Source organism: Triturus cristatus, chromosome 7, assembly GCF_964204655.1.
Source record: "Triturus cristatus chromosome 7, aTriCri1.1, whole genome shotgun sequence".
Classification (NCBI taxonomy): domain Eukaryota; kingdom Metazoa; phylum Chordata; class Amphibia; order Caudata; family Salamandridae; genus Triturus; species Triturus cristatus.
The window spans coordinates 1,183,338,302-1,183,366,102 of record NC_140590.1 but is presented as its reverse complement, the minus strand read 5'-3'; the positions used below and the strand labels follow the sequence as shown (position 1 = coordinate 1,183,366,102).

The 27,801-nt window shown below is 48.0% G+C and overlaps 1 protein-coding gene across 5 annotated transcripts in view; it reads right to left on the bottom strand.

Annotated features, from left to right (window-relative positions):
* Positions 1-27,801, bottom strand: part of LOC146811408 (uncharacterized) — an 880,866-nt gene that overhangs the window by 525,649 nt on the left and 327,416 nt on the right. For all 5 annotated transcript variants that reach the window (XM_085618520.1, XM_085618519.1, XM_085618522.1 and 2 more), the window contains exon 5: positions 25,016-25,102. In XM_085618520.1, the coding sequence (XP_085474646.1) occupies positions 25,016-25,102 (87 nt within the window). The remainder of the gene's footprint in view (positions 1-25,015; positions 25,103-27,801) is intronic.

Sequence of the window (27,801 nt, the reverse complement as noted above, 5' to 3'; positions counted from 1 at the left end):
CCACCACTTCAGAGACTGAAGAGCATGCAGCGACAGACGTATCTTGTCGTCCCAAGAGTCTGTCCTCTGATCCCACTGATCCTCCAAACACTCCTGCAGTGGTCTCATGTGTAGCCGAGCGTGAGGAAGATACAGGAGGCCATCGATCCCAGTAGAGAAGACACCTTCCTCACTGTCGTCGATGGAGCAGTCCTGAGCCTTCCGAAGGAGTGATAACCGTCTCTCCTCCGAAGGAGACACGCTTGCTGACCGCGTATCGATTGAGGCCCCCAGGTACTGTATGCACTGGACCGGAGTCGTGACCGACTTGGACATGTTGACGTGTAACCCCAGCTTGTGCAAGAGCTCGCACGTCCATCGGAAGTGTTCTTGCGCCTCCGCGAAGGATGATGCCTTGATCAGCCAATCGTCCAGATACGGGTAGACAAACACCTTGTTCCTCCGCAGGTGTGCCGCCACCACCGCCATGCACTTCGAAAAGGTCCTGGGCGCAGATTTTAGCCCGAATGGCAGTACTGTGTATTGATAGTGATTGGCGCCGACTTGGAATCGCAGGAACTTCCTGTGCTTCCGTGCTATGGGCACATGGAAGTACGCATCCTGTAGATCTATGGCACAGAGCCAGTCTCCCCGTTGCAGCTGAGGGTAAATCTGGTGCAACGAGAGCATGCGAAACTTCTCTCTGCGAATCCATTTGTTTGCCTGTCGCAAATCCAGAATGGGCCTGAACTCGTTCTTGTCCTTCTTGCGAACGAGGAAGAACCGAGTGTACAGACCTCTTCCCCTGTGAGACAGAGGTACCTCTTCTACCGCCTTTTTTCTCAACAAGATGTCTGCCTCCGCCTGGAGCTCTCTCAGCTGGAATCGAGAGCTGACCGGCGGAATCGCTGGAGGCGGGCTGATGAACCGAAGACTGTATCCATTGCAAACAATATTCAGCACCACTTGTCCTGAGTAATTTTTCTCCACTCTGCCGGAAAAAATTGAATGCTCCCCCCCACTGGAGTGGGTAACGGTTGAGGGGGAAGTAGCCGCTCAGGGCCGAGACCCGGCCGGGCCCTTGGTCGTGGTAGTAGCCTGCTGGCCTCCTCTACCCCTCTGGCGCTTCTGGAAGGGCTTGCGGAACTGCTGCTGTTGCTGCTGTCCCGAGCCCTGCCCCCGCCCTCTGCCCGAAGACCCGAACCTCCTCTGGAACGGGCGCTTCTTCTTTTCGGCCTTTTCCAACCCGACGGCCGTCAGGGTTTCCGCCTCCGCCTTCATGCGGGCCATCTCATCGTCCGCATGCTTCCCGAACAGAGTTTCCCCCGAGAAGGGCAGGTTGGCCACTCGTTGCTGCGCCTCTGGCTTGAGGGACGTCAGGCGCAACCACGAATGACGCCGCTGGTGGACGCCATGACAGTAGGCGTGGGCGGCCAATAAGGACACATCCGCCGCTGCGCTGATCACTTGATTAGAAACCAGCATGCCTTCGCGCACCGTCTCCAAGAAGTCCTCCTTGTCCCGTGGCAGTAGGTCCGCATATTGCTGCAAGGACTCCCACAGGGCCCGATCGTAACGGCCCAACAAAGCCCCTGCACTCGCCGCCTTCATGGTGGTGGCGGCGGTCCCACACACCTTCCTGCCCGCAAAATCCAGCCAGCGGCTTTCTTTGTCAGGCGGAACCGTGGATGACGGGGCGGTCGCATGTTTTCTTGCCGCCGTCACGATCACCGAATCCGGCTTCGGGTCCACTCTCAAAAAGGAAGGATCCGATACTTTTTCATGAGCCTGGAGGGAGCGGCCTTCGTCGTCGCTGGAGTGAGGAACAGCTCCAACGCGGGTTCCACCAGTCCTGGTACAAGAGGCAGTAGGGGGCGAGACAGGTGTTTCTTATGAAGCGTCTCGAATATCACGGACGTCGTGGGTGTTAGAACCGTCACCGTGATACCCAACTTTGCAGCCCCTCGCAACAGCACCTCTTGGAAAGAGACCAAGTCGTCCACCGGAGACACCCTATTCCCCGGGGAGTGCGACAGCGTCGGGGAAAGGTCCCTGTCCGAGGAGCGCGTGTGCGACCTGGACCTATACCTCCTACGGCGTCGTCTTGAGTCCGACGAGGACCGTCCACGGCTCCGTGACCTTCTCCTCCTGTGAGAGCGGGAGCGAGACCTCTTCGGCTTCGGCATGTCCGCCGGTCTAGCCGGTCCAGGCAACCGCGGGCATCGTGGCTTCGGGGTCCCCTGCGGCGGAGTCGGGTACCTTGGAAGGGAAACCGACCGCGGGGGAACCGGCGCCGGTCCCACAGGAGTGCGTGGTGGGGGTGGTGGAGGCAGCGTCCGCGGCTGAGGTGGCGGAGGTGGCGGTGGCGGAGGTGGCGGTGGTGGAGGTGGCGGTGGTGGAGGTGGCGGAGGTGGCGGTGGTGGAGGTGGCGGTGGTGGAGGTGGCGGTGGTGGCGGCGGAGGTATCCGAGGAGGCGTATACACCACCGAGTACACCGATCCCGGTGGCGACCTCCGCCTCGACGGCGACCTCCGCCTCGACGGCGACCTCGAGCGTCTCGACGGCGACCTCGAGCGTCTCGACGGCGACCTCGAGCGTCTCGACGGCGACCTCGAGCGTCTCGACGGCGACCTCGAGCGTCTCGACGGCGACCTCGAGCGTCTCGACGGCGACCTCGAGCGTCTCGACGGCGACCTCGAGCGTCTCGACGGCGACCTCGAGCGTCTCGACGGCGAATGCCGACGCCGGGTCCGATCGACGCCGACCGCTGGACGGGGCCGAGGACTGTGTCGTCGCCGACGCCGCCGATTTAGTCGACGGCGGTCTATTCAGGTCCCTCGACGGCGATCGTAGACGCCGCTTCTCCCCAGAGCCCTGGGGAGACGGCGAACAGACGGTGGTCATCCTCCTCGACGTCGCCGACGCCCTCGATGTCGACGGGGAGTGGGAGCGCTTACTGGTCTTCCTGCCCCTGGGGAGCCCCCCAGGGGCCTGAGTATGGGCCAAATCAGCCCCTCCAGACCCACCTGATGCCTTCAGTCTTCTCTCCTCCAGAACTTGAAGCCTGATTTTCATTCTGTCCCTCAGGGTCCTGGCTGAGAACGAGTGGCAGATGGTACAGCTTTCAGGCACGTGGGACTGGGGAAGGCAACCTATGCACACCTCGTGTGGATCAGTTTTAGCCTTCTTGCGACCACATTCCGGGCACTTGTCGAACAAGCCAGGCATGTTGACAGTACCAGCTACTAACACTAGCAAAAAGTGACAAAAATTGACAAAATCTCCAATAAACCCTTGAAAAGGGGAGAGCTCAATGCTTCAGGGTCCTGCTAGCAGGAGCCGTAAAAAAGAACTGAAAGTAAATGGGACCTGCTGGGCATTCTGGGATACTGGGGAAAGTTCTGGAAAACTGGAAAGTTTTCTTAAAGGCACAGTATCCTGTTCCAAGCCACATAATGGCAGCCTATGGGGCTTGTCTGTCCACTCCTTCCTCTCTATCATTCCAGAGGCTTTTGCTGGTAGAGGCAGGGTTTTTTCCTATGTGGAGAAAAACTAGACAGGCAGTGCTGTTGTGGATGTTGGTGGAATTCTAGTTGAAGTACTGGACAGTGTAGCCTGTGGGTATAGGCTGCATTATCTGTCTTTAAATTAAATTCTCTTAAAGGTGTATGCAGGTCTGCATGATTTGTCACCTTTTAGAGATTATTTTTATTGCTCCGGGGTCCACGCACATGGGCGGGACTATTCACTAGATTACGACTATACACAGAGATCCCCTACTACAGAACCTTAACGGCGCAACAGCAAGGTACAAGGTACCAGGAGCACCGAGGAGCCTGGTAAGTGGAGTGTAGCACACGGTGTGTGGCGTGTTTGGTTCACACTGTTGCGTGGGCGCTTTATAGGAGCCTGCACAGGAGTGGAGGAGAGGCATGGCATGGGAGCCGCTGATACCAGCTTTTTCCACCGGCACCAGGCATCGTGAGGAGGGGCGGCTCAGGGGACTGCAAGCCCCAGCAGCCTGCAGGGCGACGTTACCTTCCGGGCTTAAAATAATCTTGCGGCTCCCGCAGCGCCAGATTGCACCTGTCAGTGGCTGGCTGAAGCTGGGCTGGGCCTCTCCCTTGGTTTTGCCCCATTTTACCCGGCACTATGAATGGACTGCTTTGACTGCTTTGTCGCAGCCGTACCTAATCAGAGCAGAGGCAAATTGAGGCCTGGACCTTAACAACTTTTAGGGCAATCGCAAGATAAACCGTAAGTGACTCAAGCCCCTTATTTTCTTTCAGCTGCATTTATTTTAATAGTTCTGTCTGACCTTCTTTCTGTCACCACACGGCATACAACTGTGGAAGGGCACACGGGAGCCCAGTCTAAGTAAATTAAACTGCCTTAGTATTGTACTCAGCTAACTGTCATTATGGGGGAACAAACTACAATCGCTTCATGTCATGCACCACCACGGCTTGTAACCCCCCTCTCTACCGCAGACATCTATTGACCGGATGCTCTAAAGGGCAATTGGCGTTGTGGCAAATGAGATTGAACTCACTGAACGTAGACTATCACTAACTCCAGATCTCCCACAGATTAGTATTATCACAGACTCAAAACTCAAAGCATGGAAATGACCAACCTCCTGAAGCAGCCAAACTGACCACATCCCCAGGGCCTGACATTGGCTTGACCCCCAAAGTCGCTACTAGAAGGAGGAGAGCCACTAAGGGTCCAGCTAAACCCGCCTGCCCAAGACAGCAATTCAAGTCAACAAGGGCTGAGGCCAAGCGTAAAAGGACCAATGATGGCTCGCCAGACCCAATTGTGTCAGAGGGGGAACTTTGGCCCACCGACTTGATACCACCAGCTTGGGTAGCTCCTATGCTATTAGCAATACGTGGCCAAATTCGAGACATTATGACTGAGGAACTTGCCCACATATCCGCTCGTCTGGATTACTTACTATTAAATGCTCTTGCAATGCTAGGATAGTATTTAAGCCCTCCACACCGGCAAGTGAGATCGACAAAGCCGAATCTGGAATCACCAAGATCAGAGATGAGTCCACTATTACTAGCAGGGACCCAAACACCATCCAGGAGGGCCAAATCAAACAGCGTGAGAAAGGCCATAAATAAAGGGGCACTGTTTCTGGACATGAGGGTACCACTGGGCCACTCCATGATAAGGGGGAGACAAAGATACTGAGAGGTGGGCAAGCAATGGATTTGCCCACTATAAACCTTCCACCAGCCTCCGCACCTTACGTCATTGTTCTTACAGGAGTTCCATCTCATAAAGAAGGACTGAGGGAAAGTCATTTTGAGCTAAAAAACAAATGTTTACATCTGTTTGCCAGACACAGCCAATTTAATTGTGCCAATGCTGATTAAATACTCCTGACACGTAGAGTGGGTTGGGTAACAAACCTAAAGATGTCAGGGGGGGCTGTATTATAGTTAATTTTAGAAACCCCTCTACTGTGTTCAGTCTATTGCATTCAAGCTATTGTTTTCCATTTATAGGGGTACAACTATTACTCTTCCCGTTCACCCATTTTTATGTACCAGCAGCTTTTTATGATGAAATGGATAATCCTAGATCGAGGCCTCACACATGGAGTCAGAATCTGTAAAGTACAGGGCAGGGCTCCCCATATGTCCCACTATTTTCCAATGAAGGCAGGGAAGGTCCCAGAGCTAAATACAACACATGGTACCAGACATGGGCAATGACAGGACACGGCCCACCTTTAATGCAACCCTACAACCTGCTCTTGGCTAATAGATTTGGGGCCCTAGAGGAGGTCGATTGACTCTTTATTATGGGGCAACCTTGGACTTATCTTGCGATGGATCACCCAATGGGAAAAGCCCGGGACCCTAACCAGAAGTCACCTAGTTCTCAAGAAATTAACCCCACCTTGATTACTGAAAACACCTATATAAGGGAAATCACTCTATGATCGCCCCTCAATCCCAATCTCACCTGCCAGCCCTAAACCTTCAGCTACACCCATGGTCTTGCAATCTGGCATTACTTACCCACTAGCCCCGATCTACCCATGTGACAGCAGGGGATACAAAGATAATGTAGCTAGGGGAGCAGATACCACAAGAAATTGTAATCACCCAAACAAGCCCCTAGTGTGAGAAAGTGGCTCTGTATATACTGTTCCCTAATAGGTACAGGGTGTACAGAGTCCACAGTCCACCAGGGTTTGACAGAGGTTAAAGTTAGGTATAACCTTACTCTCCAAAGTGGTAGCTTGGTCGAGCAGTAAGGCAGTATCAGAGGACAGTGTAAATTATTTGTTGTACACACAGTCAGCAAATGGTCTCACACACTCAATAACTGAACTCTAGGCCAATGGTTTATATATAAAAAATATGCTTGTTTTATTTTAGAACCAACACTTGGCATTAAAATATACTTTCTCAGAATGAGATGCTTTATATAAATACTTTTGCAATATGCAATTGACTTTTGTAAACAGTTACAAGTGGTTGCAATAGGCAACACTATTTTAAACACAACAAAGCATTGAGCTCAATGGAAATTTCAAATTATTTGCAACAGATTACTTTTAGGATTACTTTTGGAATTCCAGGACTGGATTCCTAGATTCAGTCCTGGGTCAGTACTTGGAATAAAGTGATGAAAGTCGACTTAATTACTGTGATGATTTTTAAACAATAATTAGCTATTTTAAAAGTTGACACTTAGAAAATATTTTATAGAAAACAGTCAATGATTCCCTATGGAAGAATATTCAAGTTGCAGGTACAGTATGTTCGTTACTTTTGTAATCCAGTACTGGTTACCTAGACTCAGTACTCAGATGCGACCAGAGCCCCGACGACCTCACGAGACACCACAGGGAGGCAGAGACATCGTGGTGTTTCCACCATAACCCTCTATAACAATGGTATAATCCTAATTCAAGCGTCTAATGTCAATCTACTTAAGATATCTACCATCTTCCCGTTACTCAAAAACGCGGCTTCCTTGAAACCCAATGTCACCCAGACACACCCTATAATCTCTCAGGTCCCAGTGAGTCCACGCCCTGATATGTTAGGAAGTCTTTTTCCACACCTCTCTAATTCAGGCCTCTCCACCTGTTCACCACAGAGGGGTCTCCCTCCACGATATTGCACCCCAACTATTGAGTCCAGAGGCTCAGCTAGCCATGACGAGCGTAGCGGCCACCAGAGCAGAGGGTACCCATGAAATTCTTCCTGCCTTGCCTCCATTCATTGAGTCCTCATCTCAGATGGCTGCACCCCAACAATCGAATCCCGACGCACATCTAGCCAGTCCGTGCCTATCGGTTCCACGAACAACGATGTTACGCATCTGGCCGGGCCACCAAGTATTGAAGCATCTTCCCCCAGTCCCCCCACGCTGTCCATTATGAGGTTAAAATCCAAGCTAATGCCCTCCACCGAACATGACAAGTCAAAGTCTAGCAATCTTCTTAGCCCTTGTCCTAACCCTCAGACTAATGATCACTCCCCCCTCACTAAGACACCTTCCTCTAATTTCAAAACGCTTGGATCTCACTCAGACTCCGTGAAACATCTTCCTCCACTGGATCTCACGCCCACCACCTCGGACCTTGCTGATAGTCAGAGACCTCCCCCAACGGATTGACTCCTGTTCACACTCTCCTCCTTTCGCTCAACACACTGATTTGGCGGCTCACCTAGATGAGATTTATCGTCAGTTACACCTGCTAAGGTCGGAGCTACATGGCTTGAAAGCCCTCTCAGATGACCTTTTCCCTTTGCTAAGATCTTTCCTCACAGCTGACAACCGGTCTAAGACCCCAGCTTGCGATAGTCACTCATTGGCCAAACCATTACCTTCCTCCATCTATAGATCCATTCCCCTACCTAATGACTCCTCCCGCCCCAGGAGATATGATACCCACCTTGCGGCTTCCGAGTTACAAGACATGATCAACTCTTACCCTACCTGGTCTAACCCTAATAGGAGCCCGCCGAGACAAATACAGTCCATTCTTTCCAACCCAAATAGAGGACCGCCTGTCAATCCCAGAGGCATTAATAAGATCAATCTCACTCACGTGAATGTCACCCAGACTCCTCCTTCCTCAAAGCCACTACGAATTATATGTGTACTTCTAAACTGCAGGTCAGCCAGTAGACACGCCACTGACATCTGTGATCTAATACAACTTTTGGACCTAGATGTTATCATCCTTACTGAAACTTGGTTAAATCCCGCTTCCACTCCGATTCGACATCCTAGTACCCCCCACTCATGATATTATTAGGTTAGATAGAGTTGGGAAACTGGGTGGGGGCTTAGACTGTATTCATAGAAACTCTCTTTCGATCTCTCCCGTTGAGTCCTCTGCGCCCTCCTCCTGTGAATATCTGTCTCAACATATCAAGTAAGAACCTTCCAGTCTGCAAACTCCACACTTTCTACCACCCCCCGGGAGACAATCTCCCCTTCATTGAGGAATTATTTGAAATCATTTCTAGCAATTTAGACTCAGCCGTGCCCCAAATCTTCCTCGGTGACTTTAATCTTCACTGGGCAAATTCCATAGACCCGGCAGTGTCAAGCCTTAAAGCCTTTCTGAATGATCAGGATCTGACCCAGCACTGTGACCAACCAACCCATAACAAGGGGAAAATTCTTGACCTCATTATTTCTAAGGAGCAAACCGTCTCTTTGGACTCCATTACCCCATGTGACTGGTCTGACCACCACTGCATCCTCTTTTTTATTAACAAGGAAGTACAGGTGTGGAGGGCCCAACCATCAAAATCAAAGATATGGAAAAGGGACCTCAGACTAGTAAATCCTGTTGAGCTAGCAGCCCTCTGTACATCGACCCTTGACGCTCATGCGGACTGGACGGAGGTGCAATTACTCACTGACTATAATGCGACCATCTCCAACATCATGAATGACATGGCGCCACTCAAACTCAAAAATGTCTCCTCCAAAATATCCAAACCTTGGTTTAATGAAAACCTAAACACGGAACGTCGCAATCTTAGGTCATCTGAACGCGCCTGGAGATCGAATCCCTCCACGTACCAACTTAAACTCCTAAGAGATATCAGGAGCGTTTACCATAAACAAATTAGGAACGCCAAGTCTAACTATTTCAGACTCCAATTAGATCAAGCTTCAAACCGCCCCAAGAAACTCTTCGAATTGGTCAAACAACAATCAATTGTAGGTCCTAACCTATCGGAACATGGTAGTCCACCCTCATGCGAGGATCTCACCTCCTTCATTGAGAAATCTAAACGCATATCATCCGACCTCGCTGCTAAGAATACTGGTCTCCTTTCCTCCAGGGCAGCCTCGTCTCCTGTCCTCTTTGAAAAGCTCAACTATACCCCCCTGATCCCTAAGAACAACGCGGCCTGGGACACCTTTACCCCGCTCAGTGAACAAGATATCAAAAAGATTCTCCTGAATATCAACCCTTCGAATCACTTCAGTGACCCGTTACCCCAATCCATTTTCAAGGAAATCAAGAACGCACTCATTCCCACCTGGACAAGGATTGTAAACGCGTCACTGTCACAAGGCACAATCCCAGAGTGCTTAAAAGCCGCCCAAGTATCCCCCATACTAAAAAAACCTAACGCGGATAGATCAGACCAAAACAATATCCGACTCATCTCCAACATACCCACACTTGCGAAACTCCTTGAAAAATGCGTTCAATTCCAACTCTGTGCTCACATTGAGAACTACCAGCTCTTGGACCAACATCAATCTGGCTTCCGGAAGGGGCATAGCACTGAATCGGCACTCATACTTGTGATTGATGACATTCTAAAAATTCTCGATCAAAATGAATCCTGCCTCCTGATCCTCCTCGACCTCTCCTCTGCCTTCGACACGGTCAACCATGACAACCTCTTATCCATCCTGCAAAACAGGATGGGTTTTGGCAATCAGGTGCTACAGTGGTTCTCGTCCTTCCTCTATCACAGATCGCAAAGAGTCAAGGCAAACCACTCTCTCTCCAAGCCCTCGCCAGTTCTCATGGGGGTCCCCCAAGGATCCGCCTTATCCCCTATCCTCTTCAACCTGTTCTTGGAACCATTAGCTAACGCACTGAGCTCCATGGATATTAATTTCCACATGTATACCGATGACACACAACTCTACTTGAAAATCTCATCCCCTGAAAACCTTATATCACTTAACTCCATCCTAACGTTCACTCAAAACTGGCTAACTGAGAACCATCTCCTGCTCAACACATCAAAAACGGAATTCTTGTTAGTCTCCCCTCCGAGTTACACCCCCAACCTTGACCTCTGGATGAGTCACCTCACTGCGTTCAACGGCACTCCGCACATCGTAAACTCTGCCAAATCTCTAGGAGACACCTTAGACAAGAACCTGTATATGAAAAAGCATATCAGCAACACATGTAAAGGGGCAAACCACTTGATAAGGACACTAAGAAACATCAAACCTTTCCTTCCACTTAAAGAGTTCAAACAGGTGGTCCAAGCGCTTGTCCTACCGAGGCTAGATTACGGCAGTGCTACCCTTTGTGGCCTGCCCAAATACACTCTGGCCCCGCTTAGGGCCTCACTGAATGCTGCTGCGAGATTGGTTACAGGCACCAAACTCAATGAGCGCATTTCGCCAGTCCTTAAATCTCTAAATTGGCTCCCCTATGAATCAAGAATACAGCTAAAAATTGCCACGATGACACACAAAGCTGTCCACTTCAAGACGCCCAGGTATCTGGCGCAAAAACTTTAACTATCTTGTGGTGTAAGAGACTCTAGAAGCTCTACTACCTTTCTTTTGAAACCACCTATCCTTAACAAAAAAAGAACCTCTAACAGAGCCTTCTCTGGCACGGCTCCTAGGATATGGAACTCTCTTCCTCCAGAAATACGCAGAATCACCAGAACAACGGTGTTCAAGCTGGAAGTCAATAGATTCCTGTTGACTAAACTTTCAGTAATTGGGCAAACCCCGGGGCCCTTGGAACAGTATTCTTTCTTCCTTGGCATTACACTGTACTGTGCTTATCATATCATCCATGTGATTTTGCGTGCACTTTATGTTCCTCCTGTGTATGTTAGTTGTGATTGTTACTTTATTTGCCTTCCAGTATTATTGTGATTAAGCGCTCGGATATCCCTTGGGATCTTGTTCGCGCTATATAAAACTTTATATAAATAAATATAAAGGCGGGACCCCAGAGGAGCCGCACCCCAACAGCACCACATCCTCCCAAGCCTGGATGCGACCCAGTCGGAGCCGGAGCCACCGGCGGCGCCGCGTAAGGCCCCTCGCAAGGCAAGGGAACCGCTGATGCCCCAGGAGGGGAAGGAGGAGGAGACGCCAGCGAGGCCTGCAAAGCCACCGCGTATGTCTCCATCTGGACTCTCGATGCTCCATCACCAGGAAACGGTGGGTAGGACGACACGCGGGCCGCTTCACCCGCGGAGAGTCCACGCCCCCGGCAGGCCGAAACCCAGCCCTCGGGGACAAACTGACACCCACCGGTGAGCAACGCTCTTACGACATCAGGGAAGGGCGATGACGACCACCACGGCCGTATATGAAGCAGTCTGCCGAGGCTGATCGAGGGGAGGTGGTCGACCTGGAGAGATGCGCAGAGAGGTTTCATTCGGTGCTCCCGCCGCGACTTCGGCTTCAACTGTTGGCACGCCGCACATTCCGTGGTGCCGTGATCCTCCTCCAAACACCACATACAAATGTGATAAGGGTCCGTCGCAGACATAAGACATGCAAGCTTTGAAGCCCAAAGGCATTCGCCCACTGTTACACCAAGAGAAGGACAATGATTAAGAAAAAAGGGCCCGAAACAGGCGCGTAGCAAGACCGGATCTGCGTTGCACGTGGAAAAGGAAAAAACTGACGTAGGCGCGCCGGGGCTTATGTGACCGCGCGGACGCCACGTACAACGCCTAGGCGGAGTCGCATGGTGTCGCCCTGCCCCCTGGCACGCAGGGATGCTGTGGCAAAAAGTTTCCGGATCCAGTCTCACGCCCAGGGATGATTCTACATGAAGGAATCTGCGGCTAGTAGTCTATCAGATTTACGATTGTAGCAGTTCATATCTCTTGCATGAGAAATAAGACTGTTCAATAAACCCTTTTTATTGAATCGCCCATCTATTTCTGTGCAACTCTGTAAAAACAAAGCAAGGACGATTGACTAAGTGAAACTTATTTATTGTTTCCACGGTTCGGAGATTATTCGACTAAAGGAAACAAAGTTGTCATGTTTATGCAGTTGTCAGAAACTAATCCCTTCTTGTATATTTGAGAAGTTCCTAGTGACCTCTGAGTTAGCTGGCACACTCAAGTAATTAAGTTTAATGTACTTGATAGGGACATACTGCCCTCAGTCCTATGTCAAATCTATAGAGTAAATGATTTCAATGCGCTGAGCCCCTCAGTGATATAGGAACTACACTAAAAGACAAAGTTGCTGCTTTGTAAATGTCACGGGGAATGTTCCCTAAGAATGCCATAAATGCCCCTAGTTTTCGTGTGGAGTGTGCCCTAGGGGGATTGGTTAAGGTGCGTTTGGCTTTTGCATAGCATATTTGGATACAATTAACAATCCTCCTTGCAATCCCTGTTTTTAGAGATAGGGGAGAAAGCCACAAGAAGTTTAGTTTTTCAAAAGGATTTTATTCTTCCAATGTAATACAGTATTGCTCTTTTTACATCTAGTGTGTGAAGAGCCCGTTCTGCTACTGAGTCTGGTAGAGGGAAAAACACTGGGACCTCTACAGACTGGTTAAGGTGGGAAGCAGAGACTACTTTAGGTAGAAATTTCGGATTTGTCCTAAGAACCACTTTGTTACGATAATTTAAAGAAATGGTTCTTGTATGGTTAATGCCTGGAGTTCACAGACTCTTCTGAGAGGTGATCGCAACTAGGAAAGCTACTTTCCATGATAGAAATTGCAATTTGCATTTATTCATAGGTTCAAATGGGGGACCCATGAGTCTGGTAAGTACCACATTTAGGTTCCATACTGGAGAGGGTGGAACTCTAGGTGGAATTATTCCTTTAAGCCCTTCCATAAAGCCTTGATAGCTGGTACCCTAAACAAAGAAATGTCTGTTCTGGAGATAGGCTGCTATTGCCGCAAGATGTAGTCCAATAGATGTATACGCTAGGTTACACTGTTGTAGATGAAGGTAACCGATGTCTTAACCCCTTCCATGCGGTGCGAATTCCGCCGCGGTGCTGACCGTTTCTTGCGCGGGCGGGCTCATGACGGAACGGTTCCGTCATGAGCACAGCTCAACCGACGCTCATGACGGAACCGTTCCGTCATGAGCATGGAAGGGGTTAAATGGAAGCATCTAGTGGGTTAATTATTTGTACAGTAAATTACAAATCTTTCCATTTTGCGGCATAGCAAGCTCTAGTGGTAGGATGTCTAACCTCCTTAATGATGTTCATGTAGTCTGGCGGTAAATTAAGGTAGCCAAACTCTAGGACTTCAGGTGCCAGATCACAAGGTGGAGTTGATTGGGATCTGGATGCCTTATCTCTCCATGGTTCTGAGTGAGAAGCTTGGGTGAGAGGTGTCGCTTTTGATGAGGATCTACTCAGTTTCAAGAGGGTTGTTGGGCCCATGTTGACGCAACCAGGATCATTGTTCGGGAATGCGGTCTGAGTTTACGAACCACTAGTGGAATGAGTGGGAGAGGCGGAAAAGCGTAATCAAATTTGCCGGACCTGTTCATCCATAGATCATTGCCTTTGGACAATGGGTGTAGATGCCTGGATGCGAATCTTGGGCATGTTGCGTTTTGGTGTGTGGCAAACAGGTCTATTTCTGGATGGCCCAAAATTTGAAAGAACGGAAGCAGAACTTGAAGGTGAAGTTCCCATTTGTGGATCTGCGGTTGTTGGCGACTGAGTAGATCCGCAATTTGATTGTGTACTCCTGGGAGGTGTTCTGCGAGGAGATATTTATTTTGAGGAATGACCCATCTCCATATGCTTTGAGCTAGGTGTGAAAGCTGGAGAGAGAATACCTGTGAGAAAGTGGCTCTGTATATACTGTTTCCAAATAGGTACAGGGTGTACAGAGTCCACAGTCCCCAGAGGTTTGGCAGAGGCTAAAGTTAGATATAACCTTACTCTCTAAAGTGGTAGCTTGGCCGAGGAGTAAGGCAGTATCAGAGGACAGTGTAAAGCATTTGTTGTACACACTCAGTCAGCAAAATAATTTCACACACTCGAACTGAACTCTAGGCCAATGGTTTATATAAAAAATATATGCGTTTTATTTTAGAACCAACAATAGGAATTAAAATATACTTTCTCAGAATTAGACGCTTTATATAAATACTTTTGCAATATGCAATTGGCTTTTGTAGAAAGTTACAAGTTGTTGCAATAGGCAACACAGTTTCAAACAATAATGCATTGTGTTCAATGGAAGTTTCAAGTTATTTGCAGTAGATTACTTTCAGGATTACTTTTGGGATTCCAGGACTGGATCCTAGATTCAGTCCTGGGACAGTACTTCGAAACAAGTGCTAAAAGTCGACTTAGTTACTACTAGGATTTTTAAGTAATATTTTGCCATTTTAAAAGTGGACAGAAGAAATTTCATAGAAAACAGTCAATGATTCCTATGGAAGAAAATTCAAGTTGCAAGTATAGTAGGTTCTCGTTACTTTTGTAATCCAGTACTGGGTGCCTCGACTCAGTACTGGAACCTTTATCGAAAACAGGTAAGTAATTCCGTTTTTAGATATTAAACGATTTTTAAGGAATATTTAAAGATTGCAGAAATTGACAGAAGAAATTTCACAGAACAGTCAATGATTTCCTATGGGAGAAAATTGGGTTACTGGTAAGTACAGTTGTAAGTATTTTTCAGAGTCAGTGCTGGGCACCAAGATCCAGCACTGGGAGCTCACCTAAGAGCAGGTGAATATTTTCGTTTGTTACTCGGCTGATTTTTGGTGAATATTTTAAGATTTGAAAAGTTCACACTTAGAAGAAATTTCAGGAAAAAGCCAGTCAATGTTACCCTATGAAGAAAATAGTGTTATCGGTTTAAGGGTAAGTACTCGACTGGCAGAGTTGAGGTTCTGGGCATAGACTCAGGGCCCCCCCAGGGTCAGGTAGGTACAGTTGGTTCACCCTCAGCGGCACTAAGGCGGCCGGGTGCAGAGAGAGTTGGGCCCAATGTTATCCTATGAGGGATAGGGGGGCCTTGGTTGGTGGCTGCTGACTAGCAAGCCACGCGGCTGTGGGAGCTGGCCTCCTGGTCACTTACTCAGGGCAAGTGGGGAAGTAGGTAGGTGTAGAGGTTGCACTGCCAGGGCCACTCGGGCGGCTGGGTGCAGGGTGCTTTTGAGCCTTCGGGTGCTCAATTGATTTCAATGGGAAATCTCTGGTTTAGATAAAGACTGCAAGCTCGGGGACGAGGATTCTTCAGGTGCCGCCACCACCACTTCGAGAGGTAAGTTGGGTAGTTGGAGGTTAGGTAGGTACCCCGGGATTGGGACAGGGGGCCGCGGGGCGCCGCGTGCCTTTTGGTGCTGGGAAATCTTACCCTCTGTTGATCGCGATAGGGGGGGCACCTTGTTCGGAGGCTGCAGGCTTCTTCAGGAGTGTCGAGTGAGGTCTTTGGGTGCCGGACTCGGGGTCACAGTCGCCGTGGGGTCGTCCTCGTGGTCTTTGTTCACTCCGGCACCAGCCAGGCTTGGCTGGTGCGGAGTGTGCTGGGTTCGCGGTTCCGGGCTGCTGCCAGGGATTAGAAGTAGGTTTTGAGTAGAGCCTCTAACTCATGGGAGTCCCAGGGACTTAGAGCCAAAAGGTAGCCAGGTCCTCCGGGGTTTGTGAGGTTGCTGGCCACAAGAGATGGAGTTGGAGCAGATTCGAGGGTTGACAGGGCTGGGGCCAAAGCAGTTGGTGTCTTCCTCTTCTTAGCAGCTGCAGGGCAGGTCTTCTTTCTTCTTGCTCTTCTTTGTAGTTTGGAATCTGGAATCTGGGAAAGGAAGGTTCAGGGTGCTCCTAAATACTAGATTTATGGGCGTTACAGGTAGGTGAAGGGCAAGGACCAATGGGTTCCTGTCCTGGGGTGGGTACACCCCCTATCCTGCCTCTCTCCTGTGGGAGGGGGGCAGTAGCCTAGTCCTTATAGGGTAGGGCTTCCCATCTTCAAGATGGCAAGAGCCCGGAGATGTGCTTCACCTCGCCTTCCCCACCTGAGGGGTGGGGTTGGCAGGCTGGCACATCCCCTGTCCTTATTTGGGGTTTCCAGCCAAGCTTCCCGCCAGAGTGGGGGGTTGCAGTGGCCTGGTGAAGCTCACAGAGGCGGCATGCCTTTGAAGCTTCCCCCCTGCCCATCCTGGGGGAGGAGATTTAGCACCTCGCCCAAGATGTGCATTGTGGCAGGCCCAGGAGGGGCAGTCTAGGCAGCCTCGGAGCAGACGTGGATTGTAGGTTAGGTTTTAGGGGGCATCTCTAAGATGCCCTCTGGGGTGCTTGGTACCTTAAATCCCACACTGGCATCAGTGCGGGTTTAATGTGCTGAGAAGTTTGATACCAAACATCTCAGTCTTCAGTGTTGCCATTATGGTGCTGTGGAGTTCGTGTTTGACGAGCTCTCAGCTCCATGTACTCTTAAATGGCAGCACTGTACTTACAGTGCCCAGGAATGGACCAGAGTACTGTAGGGGCACAGGGCTCCTGCTCCTTGGCCCACACCATTGGCATAGGGGACCCAGCTAGAGGGGTGGCTGATGTATGCCATGGCAGTGTAGGTGGTGGGCATGGCACACAGGGATGTGTGCCATGTCGACTGTTTTGTCTTGTACCCAGACACCCAGCCTGCAAGGCCAGTGTGTGTGTGTAAGGGTACAGGTCCTCTAAGGGTGGCACAATGAGGGCTGTAGCCCTTAGAGGCCTTCCCTGGTCACAAGGCCCTGGGTACCTAGGGTACCATTTACCAGGGGCTGACATGTGGCCAGGGTTTGCCAATTTGTGTTTTGTGTTTTTAGGGAAGGAACATAGGCCCTGGGCACCTGATTGGCAGGAGTCCAGGGTACACTCAGTCAATGTACATTCAGCAATTCAGCAAAAAGTGGGGGCATACCATGCAAGAAAGATGGCACTCTCACACCTAGCAATAACTCCAGGTACTGCACCTAAACCAGCCACTGCTATCCTAGCAAAGATTCTAGAGCAGGGGGATCTCGCAAGCAGTAATAGAGTAACAGATGAGCTTAAAATCATGTCCTGGAACGTGGCAGGCATTAAAAACAAGCTTGACTGCCCTGATTGGGGGTTATTTGTAGATAAGTGTGACATCTGCATGTTTCAGGAAACCTGGTCGGTGGTGAACTCAACCCATAAGGGTTTTGTTTCACTCCACATACCAGCTGTAAGTAAGGGACGAGGTAGACCATCGGGTGGGCTTTGCACGTGGGTAGGGAGCCATCTTAGATGCAGGACCACTCTAGTGCCACACATCTCCCCAGACATAATTTGCATTGTACTGACATTCAATTCTGAGCTAACAATTGCCCTAATTAACATATACTCAAGGCCGGTTAGGACAGGCCGGGAGTCAGCAACCTTCGAACAACTTGATAATTTGCAAGCCAGCCTCCCGAATAATGCCTCAGTGCTGGGTGGCGATATAAATTGCCAATTTGAACCTCTGAAAGATCTAATGGGCCCATTTTTTTACAGAGGACGAGTTGTGGGCTATCCCTGAAACCAATATTCCCCCCCATCCAGGCCTGGACACCACTGGCGCTTCAAATTAAGGCTCTCACCCATAAGTACTCTTTGCAAGACTGTAACGGTCGTTTTGGTTCAGACTCCCCTGGGAACCATACCTTTAATAGAGTTAGCCACTCCTCTATTTTAGGCTATATTCTTTTAGAAATCAACCTCTGGCCTTTGGCCAGAGATTTTATTGCTTGCTTACAGCACGAAAGTGACCATAACTCCTTTCAACTCGCATTAAATTTGCCTCCCAGTGGGTACACTTCTGTAAAACCATCTGACACTGACCATAGACTGACACTCTCAAATAATAGACGGAAAGTCAGGTGGAACTGGGTGGAAAAATCATAGTAAATTGGCTCTTTTATTCACTACTATTATTCCCAATATTGAGGCCCTATCAGAGCTAGTGAAGTCTGGAGACCTTGCCGCGTCTCTGGATAAACTCAAAATAATTAACGAATCTATGATCACAAAACTCCAAGAGACATTTTGGTCATTGTGCACCAAGGCCCGTGGGAGGACGCCTAGGCGTTCTTGGTTTAACAAAGACTGTTGGGCGGCCAAAAAGGCATTAATAGAGGCCATAAAAGCACAGAGTAACAATACAGTGAAAGCAGCTAGATATGACTATAAAACCACCATTGAAGCTGCTAAACTTTCATGGGAAACTGATCAATGGGATAGTCTGAAATCCGCCCTGGATTCTAAAGATATGAAATCTTTTTGGAGCATTGTTACTACAGGTAGTAACACAGGATACGCGGCACTAGAGCCAAATATTACGACTGATAGTTGGAGAGAGCACTTCCTAGCCCTTTATGCCTCACTAGATGCAGCGGGAGGCCGGACCTTAGACACCCCGATTCCACTGGGGCCTGGGACAGATATTCCAGAGCTAACTTTGACAGAGGTCTATAAAGCTCTAAACAAAATCATACCTGGTAAGGCAGCTGGACTGGATAAGATCCCAGGGGATCTATATCGGGCTGAACCTAAGATCTGGGGCCCATACTTCTGGGTGATCTTTAATGCCATTTTGCAGGGAATGGTGCTACCTGCAACGTGGCTTGGTGCGGAGATCATTCTAGTGTATAAGAAGCGATCACCCTTCTAGAAGAAAAACCCCTTCTCAACCTTGGTTCTCGGAATCACAAATCACAAAAGCAATACTGTAGAAGGGCGGAGAGGAGATGGAGGACCAATTATGATCCTCAGCTGAAAGGCGAATACATAACCTCCTTGGCTTTTTACAAAATTATATTAGAAGAAAAAAGCAAAAACTTTGTTAGAAAAATTGACAAGGCAAAGAATTCTAGTAAAGAACTCTGCTACTGTTAAAAAATTGACAAAAACGGATAGCGACAAACAGGTAGCAATCCGCTCTGAATTAAGTAACACTCTGGGCCAATTTTTCGTAGATAAAGTGACCACAGTTTACGAATCCTTCAAACTGTCCGATAAGGTCTCTTCCACACAGCCACACACAGTTCCCAAAGACGTTTTACACCTACTAGAGCATAACCCCGGTTTCCATTTTGTGCCACCTTCAGTGGAACAAATTCTCCAAACAGTTAAGACAACTAAGTCCGGGAGCCTAACGGACCCTTGCCCTCCGAAGGTTATGCATCTTTTTCCTGAGCTAGTGAGCGAACAACTAGGCAGTCTATTTTATCATATAGTAAATTCCTGCCACTTCCCAGATATATGGAAAACCACCTCTGTACTGCCACTCTTACATAAACCAAATCTGGATCCACAGATTCCGGCGAACTATAGACCCATTGCAAGAATTCCTTTCGCCGCAAAGTTTCTTGAGAAATTTCTGAACAAGCAACTGTCCTTGTTCCTCTCTGACACTCATGCCCCAAACCACTCGCAATTTGGCTTCCGAGAGGGACATGGGACGGAAACAGCACTAATCACGGCAGTCGAGGAACTTAGGAATATCTTAGACGCCGGAGGGGAGACCGCCTTGATTCTATTAGATCTCTCGGCGGCCTTCGACACAGTCAACCATGACACACTTCTTACCCGTCTAGCCGAAGCCGGAGTGCATTTGTCGGCCCGATCACTGTTTGCCTCCTATCTGTCCAACAAAACGTTTACTGTAGACCAGCTTGGAGAAGTAAAATCACATCCTTTCAGCTCTCCATGTGGTGTACCTCAGGGGTCATCTCTGAGCCCCACTCTTTTTAATTTGAATGTTGAGCCCCTAGCTGCAATCATGAGGAATTGTGGGTTTCTGCCAGTCTTACGCTGACAACACCCAAATAGTGGTGTCAATTAAAAATAATGTCAGTGAAACAGCAGAAAAATTTCAAAACTGCATGATACAAGTTAATCAATGGATGCAGAGTAACTGTTTAAAGTTAAATGGAGATAAAAGTGAAGTTATGTTGCTAGGTACTGACATGGAAACCTGGTCCCCGGAGTGGTGGCCGCATAGCTTAGGCCATTGCCCACTGCCAGTAAACACACTGAAAAATCTTGGTTTCATACTAGACAACAAACTGACTTTGGACGCCCAGTCCAACAAACTTGCATCAACCATGTGGTACATTCTGAAAGTAATAAGGAAGCTCCTGCCTTTTATCCCATTAGATTCTCGTAAAACGGTGGTAACAGCCCTGGCCTTATCAAGGCTTGACTACGGGAATGCTCTGTATGCTGGGATACAGGCTCAGCACCTAGCAAAACTACCCCTGCAAAATGCAGCGGCAAGATTGATTCTTGACATTCTCAGGTCTGAACCGATTACATACAAACAGATCCTTACACTGGCTACCAATAGACAAAAAAATAAAGTTTAAATCCGTATGCTTGGCCTATAAGGCCTTGCATGGGAATGGATCTCAGTTTTTAAAAACTCATTTACGACTGTATGAGCCACCCAGGAATCTCTGTTCTAGCCAAGCAAAACTGATCCAGATCCCAAGATACAAGCAGGTCAGGTGGGGGTGGGGGGGTGGGGAAGCTTTCTGCTGCATGCAGCAAGGGCCTGGAATCTCCTCCCAATCACAATCAAAAACAGTCCCTCTATCCTATCATTCAGGAAAGCGGTACAAACCTGGCTGTTCTCCTCCATTTAGACCAAGCCGTGACATTTCTCCGGTAGTTTCTGTCTCTGCACAGCGCCAAGACGCCCATGGGCATACGTGCGCTCTAAACATTTTTAATCAAATCAAATCTTGTCACCGGCAAATTATAGACCGATCAGCCTGATCGATGTCTCGCAGAAAATCTTTGCCAGGATCCTCTCGAACCGGTTGCAAACCTGGCTCAAAGATCAAAAGTTCCTGACCCCCCTGCAGGCTGGTTTCAGGGAGAAAACGTCAATAGACCAGATATTCAGGCTCCAACTTCTCTACTGGAAAACAGTGGAACTAGAAGGGGGTAGCTTGTTTCTGGTCTTTGTTGATCTGATGAGTGCTTTTGATTTGGTACCCAGAGTTGCACTATGGAGGGTTTTAAGTGAGTTGGGCCTTCCCTCTAATCTCTTAAATATACTGAGTAGATTACAGAATGGAAATTACGCCCAAATTCGATTTGGAAAAAATGGGGAATTAACGCAGCCCATCCCAGTCAATAGGGGAGTCAGGCAGGGATGTGTGCTTGTCCCCACCCTGTTCTGCATTTACATCAACGGGTTGATAGATGCTTTGAGGTTATGCAAAGATACAGATGCTCCGAGAATCACCCAAAAGCATTTCCCTGCTATGATGTTTGCGGATGACTCTCCTCCTCTCCAAGTCGCCGATGGGTATCCAAAGAATTCTAGATGGGTTTTGCAAGTTTTGTAGTAGTAGGGGATTAGAGATGAACATCAATAAAACTAAATTTATGATCTTCAACCCCAGTAAATCCACACGCCCAAACTCACATATGAATGGAATCCCTTTGGACCAGATCTCTGTATTTGATTATTTGGGCCTAACCCTTACTGAAAATATGACATGGCGGGCTCAGATTAAGAAATCCAACCTCAAATTGACACAAACCACAGGCAGCCTGGCTAAGTTTTTTTAGAAAGACTTTCCGTAAGCCAGTTAGCCCCGTTATAGAGATCTATGAAAGCCAGGTGAGGAGCGCTGCCTTATATGGGGTTGAACTCTGGGGGCACTCTAATCACAGGTCCTTAGCCATCAGAGAATAACTTCCTTAGACAACTACTTGGCCTATCGACAAGCTCCCCCTTGGTTCCATTGCGTATGGACCTAGGGGTTAGATTCATTGCTGAGGTAAATGCCTGCAGGCCACTACTCTTCTGGTGGTGCCTTTGGGCAACACCGGAATTATCCGAGTACAGACTAGAGCTTTCGGAAGTCCTGAAACTCCCCGGCTCAGGGAAGCTGCCATGGCTTCTATTTGTCAGGGAGAGCCTCTATGAAATCGGTCTAAAACAACTATGGGATAATCCCGACACAGCCTGTTTGAGTATATTACAAAAGTCTGAGTACTAGCTATTGGGGCAGAATATCCGAAAAACTTAATGCAGAACCCACACATGGCACCCTCACTTCACTCTTCCTGGAAATAAAAGACACCTGTAGGCTGGAGGCATATCTTGATGAAATCCGCCCGGCACTAGGAAGGAAACTATATGTGCAGTTTTGCCATGGCTGCCTCCCTCTGCGTCCTTTCACAGGCAAATGGTAGGGAGGAAGTACAAGTGGGTGTCCAGCATGTAATTTGTGTGATGAGACTGAAGTCCATGTCTTTTTATTTTGCCGGGGCTATCAAACAGCAAGACGTAGATGGCTGCTTCAGCTGTGCAAAAACCTGGGCACCGCGCATTGCAGGGAAGCATTTAGAATCTTGAAGTACAACACAGATTCTCATATAGTCTTTGCAGTTTCACGTTTTTTAAGCTCCATATGGTGGGTCAGGGGAAACTTCCTCAAGATGCAAGACCAAGGACTTGATTGTGCATGATTATATTGTCTTTTTAACATTGTAATATCTTTGATGAATTGTATTTATTCTTCTTAAAATTGTATCTGCTTGTATACATTTGTGGCTGTTCTTTTATGGTGAAATACCAAAATAAAGTAATATTGGTATGGTAATTTTAATCGTATTTACCAATGCTTGTTCACAGTCGAGTAAAATGCTTTGACTATACTTAGCAAATTCTATATCGTCTGAACCCTCTGGCAGACTTTTTTTGTGGTGTCCAAGTCTATTTTTATTAATTGGTTTTGGATTCCTTGAGTATCTTGTGTATTTCTTCAATTGTTTTGGTGCTGTTTAAATGCTTTATACTTGTTCCTCACTGTAAGCCTTGCTGCTCAGAAACACAGCTACCCAAAGTTGAGGTTAAGGTTTAACAAACAAAACCTAATCTGCCTAAAGGGATTGGAAAGTTCACCACATGGTGTGGTCGCAGGTCATAATACATCCAATTTCCTCACAGAACCAAACCAGGTGTAGGTCTTAGTCTGTTTCAAGGCAGATTAAATTGCTTTCTTGGAGACCTGGGGATCAAACTGGTCTAGATGGGGCTGGGGTTTGGTACCCTTTGCAGGAGGCTTTCATTTAACAGAGAAATTTCCTTTTTTTTGGGGGGGGGGGGGGGGGGGGGGGGGTGAGTTGAAGAGTGTCTAAGAGGTTTCTGAGCTTTGAGCCAGACCTGAAGGTCAATGCCTCTGGCTTCAATACAGACTGCCTATGGGAGGAGTGATCAGTATGAACGGGAGGGTGCAGACCATGTCAGTACCTAGATAACAGATCCTCAAGTGAATGTAGTGGAAGGGAGGTTGTAGGGGTAGTTTTTGTCCTGAGGCCATTGAAATGAATTAATTAGAGTTCCTCTGCTCCTATGCATCTGAAGAGACAAAGGACCTTTGATATCTCTGCACTGGCTGTACACCTAAAGGCCCAGGGTCGTTGCCCTCTGCATTAAAGTAGTTCTGGGCAGAATAGGTTTGGTGTATTAGGTAAACCCGCATGCTGCATCTCGTAGTGTGCTCAGAGTCGTGAGCGTCCGTGCCATACAGTCTTTGCACCTGAATGCCTAGTAAGCCAAAATCCTTGTGCTCAGAAGACAAGTAGATTACCTAGACAATGGTGGTTGGACAAATGGAATTTTGAGTTATAGTACATACAATTCAATCCAATCCAATCCAATCCATAGCATCCTCTCCGAACAGTCATTCTTAGCAGGACATGGATTTCCTGAAAAAGATGCATCAATGATGCTCAAAGACGATCCATAAGCATTTACTGCTCTAGTATGGACTTCTTCCACGTTTGGAACTGAATCCTCGACTAGCAATGATCCAAAAGATATCTGCCCAGGATCTGGCACTGAATTGTCAAAACCAAATGGCAGGGAAAAAAAACAACAACCTAAAGATGTTTTACAGATGGCGATTTGTAGGCTAAGGAAGGACTCATGATATACTTCTAAGAAAAACAACTTGCAAACGTCATCCTCCAACACTAGATAGCAGGAGTGTGCAGAGCACGTGTATCCACAGACAGAGAAAATGCAGAAAACAGCGCAGCAGCATGTTCCATGAGCAATTCAATTGACTAATAATCCGGATAATTGGTTGGGGGAATGCAAATGACTGCAGATCACACAACAGCCTGTAATAAAATAGGAGAGGACTGAACCATAGAAGATGACTACCCCACACTTTGTCCTATGTTCCACTGGCATCTCCATTCAGGAGACAGGCATCAAAGTAATACAAGAAAATATGATCCATTAATGAAGCACAGGCCTGCAAAGGGTGGACACAGAACTATAGCAGCTACCTAGGCAGATATTAATAGGACATGATCCTGGTGAACCAGATGATGTAGAGAGCAATGCACACAATTAAGGGCCTCGGAGTGGGAAGGGTCAACAAATCATGGAATTTTGTTTTGTGTAAGCGTCAATAGGCAAATCTAGAAGAAAAGTGTTATTTTTTTAGTTATGCCCTACAAGGAACAGACAATGAGAAAACAATAAAACAAACTGAAAAAAAAAGTTTGCACCTGCACAAAACTTAAATCAGAACAGATTAAGCACACCAAATACACTACTCAGACTTACCAGATGATCACACAATATGGTGACAGGCTATGTAAAATTGTGCATTTTCAAATAAGTGGTTTATTTATTATTATTATTTTATTTTTTTACACGGGATTCCCAGCTAGGTGAAAAGAAATAATTCAAGCATGAGTAACCTGAATACACACAAGGTTAAAATAAGGGGAAATTGGAATGATCCCACCACCTCAGAATGCTACTCCATTTACTTACCTGCCTCGGTCCTTCTTCTTTTTCTTTTTCTTCTGTTTGGCAGGTGCTGGAGAAGGTGAACGCGAACTGGCCGACTCTTTAACCATACTGCAAGAGACAGATTGCATGAGCATTATAGCGGAGGTGCTTAGGTAAATCATGCTTCTACAATTTAGGTTCCAATGTCTGCATTAACACTTGTAACTGCTAACTGTGTATTTCAAGATAATGTCTGCTTAGTTACATATGTTAAACAAGCATTAACAATGCCAGTATGTCCAGCTTTAAAGGAATGGTATATGCTAGCATGCAGCATTGCAAGTAGTTAGCATTGGAATGGATATCTATTTGTGTGGAAGCGAAGAACTGTAGAATACTGGTGTACATTAAAAAGTGAGGTGACATTTTCACTGTCATGGCAGACATAAAAACCCATGTAAGTTAGTAACTGCCCTCGTTCCAGCGAAGTGGCTGCCAGAAAAAAACAACTTAAATTATCTAGTTATCCAAGCAAGTTGAATAGCATTAGAATGTTGTGTGTTCCTCTGAAAGTTCAAACTCAGGCAACTGGATAAATGAACACTATCATTTCAGCTGTAAGGTGAAAAAGCACTTATTCGTGGAAGCAGACTGCTTCCCAATCAAAATGTACTCCTAGTTCCCAACATGTGGGTAGATACAAAGCTCTTTCTCCTGGTGGTTCCCACATAAATATCTGGCAACCACTGCGATGTCAACCAGGAGCATACAAAAGATGTTGACAATAGTTTCCAAGAGCACTATGATCACCGCAATCTCAATTGCTTCAAGGTAATTTCCAATTTTTACTTACTTCTAGATCTGCTTTTTGCTGTCTCTAGGACCTGTCAGGCCTAGCACAAACAAACCATTGTTTATTCTAAATACTTATCTGGTAGGGACATGATCTAGCCGCAGATTCCTTACCTTTGAACTTTCAGTCGTCAGGCTGGACCTGGAAGATTTTTGATGGCAGTCCACTGCCCCCGATCGGTAGCGTCGTTCGACTCCGTGTGAGGTCATCTAAATATGCGCCACTCCAGCGCGCTGCCAGTACTTTTTGCAAATTTGTGCCAGAAGCGCGGAGCCATGAAGAGACCGAGCATGGTCTGTCAAAAGACACCTAGGGCCCTGAAATGGAAAATGCCCTGGAATTCAAACTAATCAGCAGTGCTGGGAGGAGGGGTGGGCCGGTAACGAATCTGAGGCTAGATCATGTCTCTACCAGATAAGGCGTTACTGAAGGTAAGTAACTTGTCCATCTGATGGAGACAAAAAGCCGTAGATCCCTTACCTTTGAACAGATACCAAAGTATTACCATCCCCTGATGAAGGACTACAGAAAAGCTTCAAACCAAAAAGTCCTGCAGGACCGATTGGCCAAAAAGGCTCTCCCTGCAGACCTGTTTGTCCAGGCAGAAATGCTTGATGGACGTGTGCAGTGATGCCCACTAGGCCACCTGGCAAGTGTCACGAACCGGTAAACAACTTAAGAGCCGTGGTGGCTGCCTTCGCTCTAGTCAAATGGGCCTTAAGGTCTTGAGGAGGCAGATTCATTGCCAAGGGGTAACATTTTTATGCAGAGGGTGACCCAGCACAAAATGGTCCTCTTTTGTACGGAATACCCCTTCTTTGCTCCAACATACCCTACATACAGTTGGTCATCCACCCGGAACTCTTTAGTGCAGTCAAGGTAGAACAACGACATTCATTTTGGCTCCAGATGGTGGAGACACTCCTCCTTGGAAGGATGCAGAGGTGCATAGAAGGTGGGCAGGGTAACGGACTGTCCTAGATGGAAAGGTGTTACTACTTTAGGCAAAAAAGAAGCCCTAGCACTGAGCATTAATTTGTCAGGAAAGACGGTCCGGTAAGGAGGCTGCAATGACAGGGCCTGCAATTCACTAACCATACAGGCAAAAGTTATTGACACTAAAAAGGCTGTTTTGATAGTGAGCAGCCAAAATTGTGCAGTGTCTCAAACGGTGGACACATCAAGAAGGTGAGAACCAAATTAAGGTCCCAATGGGGCATAATAAAAGGCGAAGGAGACGACAAATGGGTAAGACCCTTCAATAATCTCTGTACAAGAGGTGATTTAAAAAGTGATGGCTGATCTGGCAACCGAAGAAAGGCAGACCGGGCCGAAATGTAGCCCTTCAAAGTGCTCAGAGCAGAGCCCTGATTGGCCAAAGAGAATGAAAAGAATATCGGAGGTGGATGCAGACATGGGGTCAACAGACCATTCTGTACAGTATTTAAACAATCTTTCCCGTCGGCATATATCGTCTTTGTGGAGAGATGTCTAGCTGCCAGAATAACTTCAGAGACTTTGGGAGGAAGGTCAAAAAGGTGTCAGTGGTCGCCGCTTAACCCCTTCGCCGCGGCGCAAATTCCGCCGCGACGCTGGGGGGGGTGTGGGGTGAGCGCGGCGTGGCCGCCATGCTCGTGACGGGACTACGCCGTCATGAGTCACAGGCGAGCTGTGCTCATGACGGCGTGGTTCCGTCACGACTCCGCCCACTCTTCATTTCGCCCGCACAGGCGGGGAATTAGCGCCGCGTAGGCGGAGCGGCCTCAGCATGACGGAACCACGCCGTCATGAGCACACCTCGCCCGTGACTGATGACGGTGTGGTTCGGTCATGCGCACGCAAGGGGTTAATCTCCATGCAAGGAGGCGGTTAGTGGAGAGGTTCGAATGAAGGTCCCTCCCTGCTGCTGCAACAGAAGATCCTCCTGAAGGGGCAGCCTGAGCTGAGGATCGATGCTCATTTGCCGAAGCCTGGG